Raw genomic sequence first — 12,236 nt, 5'->3', positions numbered from 1 at the left:
CTACACAGTGTAAAACACTTGTTCCCTACAGACTAGAACGTGCAGTTGTGAAGAAGGATACACTGAAGTTATGTCCTCCGATGGCACACTCGAACAGTGCACTCTCATCCCAGTGGTGGTGATCCCCACCATGGAGGACAAAAAGGGAGATGTGAAAACCAGTCGAGCTGTGAACCCTACCCAGCCCTCCAGTAACCAGTCAGGACGAGGAAGGACCTGGTTTCTACAGCCTTTTGGGCCAGGTGAAGTCATGCAATGAGCAGTTCTTAATGCTAAGTACTGCTGCAGGGTCTGGCATTTACATTTTTGTGATGCTGAGGAAGAAAAGAAAAACCCTTAAGTGTTCATTTAAGAAGACAGGCATCCACCCTGACTGAAAACAAAGGAAGAGACATAAGCAAACCCCTAGCCTTCTCAGCTGCTCTATCAATATATTTAATGAAATCTTGTATTGCAGAAGATTTCCTTTTAATCCCTTCTACCTGTTACAATTCACAGAAGCTATTTGAAATGTGACTTTAGAAGGGGTCTGGCTGCAAAGGTGCAAGCCAGGATATTAGATTATGCTGTCTCAACCAATAATGCTGTTGACAGAGGGGTGAATAGGTAGCACTGAAGACTGCAAAGGGTAAAGGCTGCTTAAAATTTGCAGCCGTAGCATAAATTGTAGGAAAATAATCAGTATAGATATGCTAATGCTTTTCTGCCATATCCATATTTAAACTAATTCATGTTAGACAAGAGCTAACCATATTATTGATATTTAGCATAGAGGTGCTTTAAGTCTCTATAGGCAATATTTGCTTTTATGATGGACCATGTTCTTTAGAGCTGAGCAAGGACTTATGTGCAAGAGTGGCAAGAAATATATTATAAGACAGTTATCCCATCAAAAATACTTTATAAAGTCCATCATGTAATCAGATTTCAGTAAATATTTCCTGGTACTATTAAGCATTGAGATAAATAAAACTTTAATTAACAAAATACTTTCACATAGAGATTTGATGCTTGTCCAAAATGTTAATGATATGAAGAGAGCAATTGGTTATCTTCTTAAGTGTCGTTTAAATCACATAGAGCTAAATATTCTAACACACTTGTGTCTTAGGGTGTTCATTTCTTTCTAAAGCTTTTATGAATGTTTTTAATCTGAGAATTGAAAACAGTATCTTTAAATGCATAATCCCTAAAATGCTGCAAATTGAGAACTACAGCGGTACTTCTAATAAGCAGATTAAATCATGTTTGGGTTAGAAATACTTATGTTAGCTCCCATTAGTCCTACTAGTATTTACTGTTATTTGTACTGTGATACTATATTTGATACCTGCAATAAAATGGTCTTTACGCCAATTAGTTATACTTTAATCCACAATAAAAAAAGAAAATCAAGCTTTTCTGGTCCTCCTTTAAAAAAATAGCATCTTAGCAAATGTGTTATCTTTTCCTCATTCTAGCTAACTCCATCTGAAAATGCCAGAGGGTGGGTTGTAGCAGCCAGAGTGCCGACAATAAACAAATGTCAGACAGTCATCTTCAACTATTTAGGAACATGGATGCTCGTGTGAGCTCAGGCATGGTTTTTGGAGCAAGGAACAGTTGAGAGATTTCATGAAAACTTAACAATTTTCCAGTAATTCAAGTTAGGAAGGAAACATAGCTCAGCTCAGGTAAAAACATCAGTATTCAATAGAACTAATTTTTTATGCAGTGAAGGTATGAGCAAATGTGGAAGAAAGTGAAAATTTCGCACTTCAGATGAGATTTATGCTTGATTGTTTTAAGTCCAGGATTGGGTATCTATTGGAAAGGTTTTGATTTACTCCAGCATGATTATTCCTTTCCTCACAGTTTCTAAGTCCAGATTTAAAATAGTTCTTTCACTGTCTTCAACAAATTACATTGCAGTTCCAGAAAAGAAGGTATTAAAACTATCCTCTTCAGGTGTCTGTGCTGATGTACTACCCAAAACAGATGAGTATGTGATGCCAATTCCCTTGTATACTTAGAAATAATCTGTCCAGGGAGAACTCAGAAAGCCTGAGTTAGATGCCTGTAGTTGCACAATAGGGAAAACCTCATTAACAGAGTTCCCTGCTTGACAAAAATAAATACATACATACACAAGGTAATGCCAGCCTTTTAGTCAAGAAGATAATACTATTATAAAACAAGCAAACCCAAACCAACCCGAAACCCCTTATATTTACCAATGGAAATAAGCCAAAGAGAGAAGAAACTAACCTATTTAGCAGTGCTGAAGTCTGAATTCCTCTCATTCGTATTATCATATCATTGGATATGTCAGGTCAAATCTACTGTTCAATTCATCTTTAACGGATCAGCTATTTCAGTTATATCAGTTATTATCAGTTATAATGTTTCATTAGGTTGATTAATGTAATGAAGCTAAAATGTTTTTATATTGATTAGTCTCAAACAAGTTGTCCACATGACTGCAAGACTTTGCATTGCTAGAGAACAGAAAGCCTGAACTTAACTGCACAGCAGTAGAGAGCACTACTGTGAATCTTGGCAAAGTCAGTCTGACTAATTTTTGTTATTATTACATTGTAGAAACATCAACTGCATTGATAATGCCTTTTTGTTCTACAGAGGTATCAGGAAGCAATAAGTATTTGGTCAGAAAAATTTTAGCTGTGTTTGCTTACAGCGAAAATATACACGACTTCATGAAATAAAAATTTTGCCCTTTGTAAATGAAATAATTAAGCTTTTTTATGGAATTTTCATTGTCAAGGAGGTGCAACAAGGCTAGCTAACCTCCTGTAAAAGAATGTTTTCAAAAAGCCATTTAGAAATTTGCAAAATTAGTCAGATAAAAATAGAGAGTCAAACAACATGTACTGGCCTGGGGTTGTGACATACTCATTTGGGGTTCAGAGCAAAACCTCACAGACAGAGGAAGTCACACCCGTTCTTCCCTCATTTTCCTGGGGTGAGTGCACCTAGGATCAAGGCAAGCAGGAGAGTGGGATGTATACCTCAGCCTGCAAGGACATCATGTCCAAAATACAGACTGCAGAGGCTGTGCATAGGTACAGTCCTTATTAACAACAGACAGTTGTTCTATTTATGAGCATGGGTTGGCTTTTTTGGTGTATTTTTGCTTGTTCTGTGAGGGGAAGATGTTTTGTAACAACAAAACTTGCATTTGGTAGAGGAAGAAATTGAAAAATTATTACTTTATGCAGTAGTGAAAGTTGTGTATGTGCAGTTAAGGTATGGATGAGGTAAAACATGCTAAAGGTATTTAAAAACATAAAATTAAATAGCAACAAGAATGAATGATAATAACAGGCAGATTGATTTTCCATTTAGAATGGAAAGTGATGCTAACGGCATAAATGAGTCCCAGGCTGACCCGCTGCCCTGCGATCACGCTGAAGGATTGTCTGCTACCGGCAGGCCCAGAGGCTGGGTTTCTGGGGGTCTCACTTGCTGCCTTTGCCCCACACCTTGGCTCCATTCAGATTATCCAGACTTTGGCTGAAAGGCGAAACACAAGTGCACAGAGAAGCTATTGCTCAGTTGTTTAATAGTATTTACTCTTATTAAGCTGTACTTGCTAGTGAAGACATTTATTTTGGATTATAAAAGTATTTCTATACTATATCAGAACTAATAATTCAACAAGACTAACTCAAGCACTACTGACTAACATTCATTCCTTTTAGATGGGAGGCTGAAGACCTGGGTTTATGGTGTAGCTGCTGGTGCATTTGTTTTACTCATCTTTATTGTTTCTATGATCTATCTAGCCTGGTGAGTTCTTTAATTATTTACAAACAAGCAGTCCCACACAGACTGTAATCAAGCGTTTACATATGCTGCTGTAGAAACTGCAGGCACTTCTGTGAACTGCAGTGTTTAATTTTCCATATCCTTTTGTCCAAGCTCAGGTTGGTGGACTCTGGTTTTAGTCTAGATGATGGACTCTCACATGCTCTCCTGAGGTTAGGACTTCTTACAAATACGGGGTAGCTTAGTGTATAGTTTATTTTTGCTCAGTTTCTCTCTGTTAAGAATGTACTGTGTCCATGATAATTTCATTGCGTCTGTATCACAAAATGCAGAGAGAAATAGCAAGAAGGAAATTTAGTAATCAGGCAAGTCAGAGTTGATATTTGGCAGGATATGGAGGTACATCAACCAAAAAAAGTCTGAAAACTTTCTCATGTGTTTTTCATACATGAAATAATATTTTGTTGAAATATCGTAACGCATGTGAAAGCAAAGTTTTTTTGCGAGAACAGGTCACCTTTGAGAATGCTCTCCCTGAAGTTTTCTAGGTCCTGTTTGGAATTTCTGACCCAAATGACTGTGCAGGTGGAAGGTGAGGGAAGTGTGGTCGTACACGTCAGGCTCTTGGCTGTACTGCATTAGTAGGCATTTGGGGGGCTTCTGGTTTGTTTGTTTTTTAGTAAACCTTCCCCAAAATCTCACTTACGTCTAAGGAACAAAATCTTTTATTTTTTGAGGAAAAGAAAATCCGTTAGCATACAACTCTACTGCAGATTCTTCAGGATGGAATCTGTGGCCACTGCAAGCCACTGTAACAACTGGTTTGGTAACAAAGATTTAGATTTGGGCAGCCTAAGTGACATAGCTGAGATAAGATTTTGGACGAGACTGAGGATGCACAGGCCTGATTTAAAGAAATGCTTATATTACACTCTAAAAGAAGACAAGTACTAAAGCATGCATAAACATGCATTTTCCTTTGGCTTGGTAATTTTCTAAAACTATATCAAATGGATTGGAAATACTGCTGGATTAAAATCTAATTCAAGGCTAGTCAGGGAAACCATATCCCTGCTATTTATGACTGGTTTGTTTATAACATCTAGAATTAACTGTGGTCATTCCAGCAAGTATAATGAGATAAAACTAATCAAAAGATGGAACTTTCCTGTGGAAACCCTTGATGTGTCAAGAGAGGTTAAGATTTGAGTCATATAATTTAAAAGAACCTGATTGCGGCTTTGATACGTGACCAAATATTGCACTGCAGGCTCTGGGTTCTTCTGAAAACGGACTGATCTTGCAGGATTACCTGCCAAGGATTTCGTCAAGTCACATCAGCACCATAACAGCCTGTTTCTGAACAACTGAGCTTTCAATTAGATGTTGCTTTGGGTTGATGAAGTGATCATTACCGATCCAAGTGAAGGTTTTAGGCTTATGGCTTTTACAAATGAACAACCAAATGCATTCTCTTAAAACAACACACTCATCTTTCATTTAAGATTGAAATCCATCTTTGCTATGTTATTAGTTTCTTGTTCTATTTACAAATTATCTTATTGTTTCAGCAAAAAGCCAAAGAAGCCCCAGAGAAGGCAGAACAACCGACTGAAACCTTTAACCTTGGCTTATGATGGAGATGCAGATATGTAAAATATAACTTCTCATGGTGACAAATGGAGTCTAAATTAATGGATTGAAATCAGAAGGTATCCAAAGCCACAGGGATTTTCTATGGAGTGGATTAAGTGTTTTGACTTTTTCTTTTTTGTAACTGCACCATAGATAAAGAAGGATGGATTTCATAATGCCTACGGATATTCAAGGTATTATTGCTTTACTTTAGACCATCAGCACTGAGAAATCTGGCAGAATCACGTTAATAGACACTGCAGTTGGAGATTTGTGGTCTTTCCTCAATCTTACAAACTATAAGTACCACTTCTGTCTCCAGAATACTGTAGCTGACATAGTATTAACAGTTGAAAGCCCCTGCAACATTAACCAAGTATAATCAGTACGCATGAAGAGTTTGTACCAAGCTGTCTATGACTCTTTATATTAGAGCATAACATATATACTCAGTTGAATCATATGTATTACTCTATCAGATTATATACTTGTTAAAGAGCATTTTAGTGCTTAGTACAATATTACCTTTTAACTGGGATTAACCCACTGAGCAAGTTCAACAGTTTGCCAGTTGATGATAACTTGTGTTAACCTGCATTTCAGAGGGCAATGACTCACTTGCAAAATTCTGTCCTGTTATCACTCCAAAGTCTAAAGGCCTCGGATGTACATCCAGAAAGGAGGCATTCTCAGATTCAGTATTTTCTAGCGGTTGCTGTCTGGAAAAAGAATACCCATTGTAAATGTTACAATACGTTTCTACTTCCTCTAACTCAAACTGTTGCCTGCATCTTTTTTGCTACATGTAAGGCAAATTTTTGCACTATATTAGTGCAGCATGATATGCACTTAACTAGTATTGCCATAGAAACTGCCTCTTTTCAGAAAGGATGATGATGTATCTTGTGCAAGGAGTGTCAAGTAGACAGGTCTTGAATCCTGAAGAGAGTAGCGTTCGGTTTGGACTGCGACTGGATGGAATCGGCTAACGACGTGTACTGTACACACCGTTCCTCGTCACAGCAGCCATTTGTAGTCTATATCATGGCAGTAATACAAGTGTCTAGTTTCTTGCCCCATCTACCTATACTGGTATAGATTGTCCTGTTGGTTTCTAATTGTACTTTGAAGGCTGTTTATGACTAGATTTTTTATATTTGTTAACTTTGTTAGAAAAAAACAGAAAAGAAAAAGAAAAGTGGTTGCCCTGTAATCTTGAGTGACATACTTACTGTCTAAAAAGGTATTCTGATTGTTTGTTCAACTAAAATAAAATGGTTTTGCTTTTTTTTTCCTGCCGCTAGTGAGAGCATTTTCACTGTTGCTGACAGTGCAATACTCAGAGCCCTTTTGTCTTTTCTAATTAGGATAATTGGATAGACTCTTTTAATTATTCAGTTAAACTCTTGAGTGTACTGGCAAGTAAACAATAAGATCAATAGTTCTGGCATTTTAATACTCATGACTTTTTTAAAAACTCTGACAGTATAAAAACTCACTGTTAACCTCTTCCATGCTTATGGCTTTTCAGTGTTACGCTTCCGACATGAAGCTCATTGACTTGCCACTTTATCTACATGCCTGTTACAGATGTGATTCATCACCTGAGAAAGGTTATTCTCATCAAATGGCTTCTATGTGTAGCCTGAACATATAAGTGACTGTGCCACTACTAAGCAATACAAAACTTTATCAGGCAACCTCTCAAAAATAATTGTTATATAAAGTTCAATATTAGGTTCTCAGGTCTTTTTTATAACCTAAACCATTTCTGCCTACTCATGACGCTATTTACTCAAGAAGCACCAGTTTTTGCATACTGAATAAAACTGTAGCTTTGCAAACTTTGGCCCAGACCCACTGAAATCGATGACAAGACTCTTGTGGACATCAATGGGTAATATCGGTCCTTAAAAATACATACTTTTGTTCCATGTAGAATAATTCTTGGAACCAATGTGCATTTTGTGAATGTTCAAGAGAGATTACGGTCCTACTTTAACTTAGCTGACTTACTTATATTACCAGTGTGGTGTTACTGCATCAAGAAAATGATCTTCCTCCCACTGCATAAGTAATCCCCAAACGGGAATGATGAGCAGAGAGGGACAACAGTAACAATCTTCTGTACAGGTTTAATTTCTCATTTTATATCTTGATCTGGCCCCAGCCGGTGAAGTGCCATGGCCTTCTTGCCACAGCAGTGGTTCATTCATATACGTGTTGCAGGAGTGGGGGCTTCAGTCTTACATTGCTTTGTAAAGATCCATAGGAAAAAAACCCAAATCTTGATGAATTTAATTACTTCAGCATTCTTGAGTAGAAAACAAGAAAAACCTAGTTGATTCCTATTTTATCAGACATACAAAAAATAAAGTGGAAAAGTTATAAAGTTTTAAAGAATGGTAACTATCATGTGGAGACAGAAAGCTTAATCATGATTTCTGTGCTTTTAAAAGTCTGATTCTGTGTTGTCAAATAGTATTGAACCAATAGGGAATTGAGGGAACAGGGTTTCTTTCATTGGCAATGAGTCCTCTTTATTTATTATACTGGCTGGTCTTAGCAGGAGCTGTTGCCTAGTTCTTGCCTTGAAGATTTTTATGTCCTAAATCTAAGAATTTAATAGCTTGAAGTTAAAGGTATGCCATCTCCTTTTTCTCACTGTATAAAATGGACAAATGAAGAAAGAGATAGGAGGGGGGTTTTAAGTATGTTTGGCCTTTGAAATCCATGCAAGTAATTTTAGTATGTGTTACATTTTATATCTGGTCAGTGAATTTTGCTGGTGCACATCTGCATCTAGTGCAGTGCTGTACTAGTGCTGCATTTAAAATCTACAGTGCTTTTTTTTTTTTTTTTTTTAACAAACAAAGTGCACAGAAATTTGAAGCCAGAATGGCTTCCCTCATTATCAAGAAAAACAAAATTAGGCTATAAGGACGGCTGAAATTATATGTAAAGCTGAAAGTTGCAAAGGTGATTAAGCCCTTTAGCACTGAAACAGAAATAAATAATAGGTGAATTATCAGTTTAGAATGAAAAGCAATTTGCTTTAAAAATCAGAGTGCTTCTACAAATCCAGTGCCTAAAGCAGCCACTACTGTAGATTGTTAGTTTGTGAAAGTAATGTTTCCAGTGATCAAATAAACCATTCGGAAAATAGCAAAGTAGACATTTTCCTGTTGATGTGGTGGTTTGTATTTGCCTTTCTAAATCTGTAGTTTCTAGATTACTGTGTCTGCTTTGAGTCCTGGAGCAGTTCCTTTTTGAAGCTTTGGTGCAACTGCACTAGCTTGTTTATATTTGATATAAAGCATCAATTTTGAAACTCCCTTTCTCCTGCCAAAATGTAATGAAGTTTGTTTTCCAATATTACAATCTGAAGAGACCAATTTAAAAACTCTGTGTATAAATCACTGTAAAATATACCTTGAATGAAATGGAAATCTGTCTTTTTACCTTTATGTAAATTGTGCTCACCCAAAGTTAAGAGTTTATTTTGCCTAACTTAATTTACTTGAATATTTATTTTGTAGAACAAGGAGGCAGCTGTCTGAGGAATGTTTACCTTTTTTTTGTTAATGTTAATTTGTAAATTGTGTAATGCATTTTTATTTTTTAAATTATGTATATTTCTTTTTTAATGCACAAAATGTTTACGTACAACTACTGCAAATTTGTGTATATTGTCACTAAGCTTTATTCAGTTAATACAGATGACATGAAAATGTAACACGTCTTACATTTTCATCTGGGTTATTTTTACATAACTGATGTATTGCTCACAATAAATATAAACACAAAATCATTTCCTGTCGTTTTTTAACAGATGTAGTATACTATGCTGGGATAATTAACAATAAAAGCCAGATCCCTAAAATATGACCACCTTTTAAATGGTCTCTTTTTCTGAAAGAAATTAGCAAACATACCCTTGTTAAAATTAGGATTTCTCTTTAAAAAGAAAGAAAAATACTTTCTAATGTTAAAGTAACTATCAAAGCCCACTGCTACAGTCCTGTTGACATAGAAATTTACAATGAGTATTTACTTCATCAATTAAATATCCATTAAATATCCAGTAAAATTAATAAATCAATTGTGTCTTAAATTTTCTTCCTTAATTGCCATTTTTAGGTCAGGAAAAATAACCCATCTGTGGAGAATAAGGGGTTAAATATCCAGTAAAATTAATAAATCAATTGTGTCTTAAATTTTCTTCCTTAATTGCCATTTTTAGGTCAGGAAAAATAACCCATCTATGGAGAATAAGGGCTGGATCAAGGTCTCACTAAAAGACATCTATTCACTTCAGTGAAGCTGAATCTGTCCGTGTCCCTATACGAGAAGGAACAGGGAACAAAATCCCCTCCTGCAAATAAACAAACATGCCCAATGCAATCAATAAATTTGTCCTTTACATTCCAGTTGTTGAATAACTGTTACCAAATTCACTCTAATTTCTTCTAGAATCAAGAATTTGTTGTTGATTACCTAGGACAAAAAGTGACTCTGCATTTGTTTTCATAATTGACCCCATTCTGTCTCTGTGCTCTCCAAAACGCAAGTTTTCCATGTCCATTTCTGCAGCATATATTTACACATCAGTTCATGGGGTTTTGTTCAATTTCGTTAGTTATTACCTTCCCAGTAACCTTTCCAGGCTAACTCTTAAAAGGTTTAAACCCAATTTTGAGAGCACACAACTCTGATTTTAGAGACATTTCAGGATTTTCAAAAGTACCTCCTCCCTACATTTTCTCTTGCTGAAATCCACAGAAAAATAACAGAAGCATTGGGCTTGTCTTCCCACCTGCAATTTAATAGAGGAATTGTTTAGATCATTTAAAGTTGGTTAATTCCGTACAGGCAGAATTCTACAAACAAGTAAAAAAGATACTTGCGAGAAGAAAATTAAAATTCTCATTTAAACTCTGCAGAAGAGAATTACCTATGGGATGCTAATGCAGATCATAAGGTCTTCACATTCAGTAAAGAAAACATATGGTAGGACTTTGGCAATTGGTTGTGAGACTTCTAGAGTAATGGCTTACAGATTGGGAAATGTATTCTTTATTTAAAAAAACAAAACCAGGAGAATGCAGTTTTCCAATACAAGTATAATGAAAGGAAATAGGTAAATCAAAAGGCTTAGATGAGCACTGTAAATATTTTAGCCTTCTAGTAATCTGAAGATCTACGGGATTAAGTCTAGAAAATAATCCTGCTGAAACAGTAGAGAGCTTAAGCAGTCATTCAGGATCTGTTTGGCATCACTAAGCACAATTTGGCTACAGAAAAAGTTATTTCTGAATCTTCTGGTTGTTTTCTTAGACACAGCGAAGCCTAATATCTATCCAAAAGCAGCTAATGACCAGGAAGATGAACAAATGATTTGCACTTTTTCAGGGGGGTGGGGATTTGGGGGGGGCAGCGGGTCTTAGTATCTGCTTGCCTGTTCGTTTATTTTTCAGCAGAGGGAGGAGGTGACTCGTTTAGCTTACCTTCATTTGGGCAGTGCCCCTGGCCATGGAGGGGGTTGTCCTGTGGTGACATGCTGGTGAAGCATCTCCTACATCCTTTTGAAAATGGGCATCTTTGCTAAGTCCTGCTTGATCTGAAAGGTTGCGAGGCTTGCTGTGAGGCACACCTTAAGCGACGTTTGGCAGATGCTGTTGCTCTTTCTGTTTGCCGTCAGGCAACTTTGCACCGGGAGAGGGTTGAGCCTCGAGAGAGCACAGTAGTCCCAGCGTGGCAGACATTAACACCAATCTGCTGGTACTCACATGTGGCAGTGCTTTAAGATGACCCTTGGAGCCTCATGTATAAGCCATTTCTGGTATTAATATTCTGAGCTGCCTTGACAAGCTGATACTGTTGGATGCTACCTAATCCTGCTTGTCCCGGTCTGCTTAGGTAACAGCCCTACTAAAAAGGACATAGGGGTGGTGGTCCTGGTGGACAACACGCTGACCATGACTCAGCCACAGACTCTGGCAATGAGGGAGGCAGCTGCACACAGGGCTGTGTTGGCAAGAGCTTGAAGGAGGTCATTAGTGCCCCCAGCCCTTGTAAGGCTCTGTTGGGAGCCCCGTGTCTGGTTTGGGGTCCCCTTTGGGTAAGGGAAAAAGTCCTGCAATTTGTCACTGTGGTAAAGCTAAAACTTAGCCACAGGATCATAATCCATGATTGTAGCTACTGTTATTTTCCATATTCAAAGAAATCACATTTCAAACAGTTCAAGGTTGAACATATTTAATTATTACTATGCATTTATGTATTCACAAATCCTTTGTCTTTTTAGAGAAAATAAGATTTGGTATTTGTCTGTTTATAGATGAGGGGTTGGTGGCTCCCACATATGTTTTAAAATTTTGTGGGTTGTATTCAGAACCTAGTCCTGAAGTTTACTAGAATTATATTCTGAAATTGAAATTATAAAGTGAATGAGGTTTTGTTTATTTTCAAAAATACCCTTCATATTGTCGTTATATTTCTTTAAAATGGCAGAAGATTACTTGTTTGTTTCTCAACAAATATCAAATCAGTTTTTCTTAGCTTACAAATAAAAAATGTTTCATCACAAATTCAGTGTTGCGTTTGAAAGCAAATCTAATTTTTGTCCTTCCCCTAACAATTATATAAACAAAAACTCTTTCTTACTTATACATGTCAAACTGTGACTTAAATGTCAGCTTTTTAATTCTTCCCAGTGCTGCTCATTGAGATGCATATATGGAAATAGCAATATAATTTGAACCCATGACCAGAATTTAGTTAACAGTTCTGTGAATGCACATTCACAGTTTGTTGGCTGTCCAGTATTGACA

General features: G+C 36.7%; 1 protein-coding gene across 1 annotated transcript in view; it reads left to right on the top strand.

The window, feature by feature from the left end:
* The window catches only part of LOC103904970 (thrombospondin type-1 domain-containing protein 7A), a 79,632-nt gene extending 74,208 nt beyond the window's left edge, over positions 1-5,424 (top strand). The window contains exons 21-23 of the mRNA XM_009286537.1: positions 32-242; positions 3,702-3,789; positions 5,340-5,424. Coding sequence (XP_009284812.1) covers positions 32-242; positions 3,702-3,789; positions 5,340-5,424 — 384 coding nt within the window. The remainder of the gene's footprint in view (positions 1-31; positions 243-3,701; positions 3,790-5,339) is intronic.
* Positions 5,425-12,236: the final 6,812 nt, after the last annotated feature.

The sequence above is a fragment of the Aptenodytes forsteri genome, unplaced genomic scaffold (genome assembly GCF_000699145.1).
Source record: "Aptenodytes forsteri isolate BGI_AS27 unplaced genomic scaffold, ASM69914v1 Scaffold55, whole genome shotgun sequence".
Classification (NCBI taxonomy): domain Eukaryota; kingdom Metazoa; phylum Chordata; class Aves; order Sphenisciformes; family Spheniscidae; genus Aptenodytes; species Aptenodytes forsteri.
The sequence above is the reverse complement of the archived record's forward strand: the minus strand, read 5'-3'. Positions and strand labels throughout refer to the sequence as shown.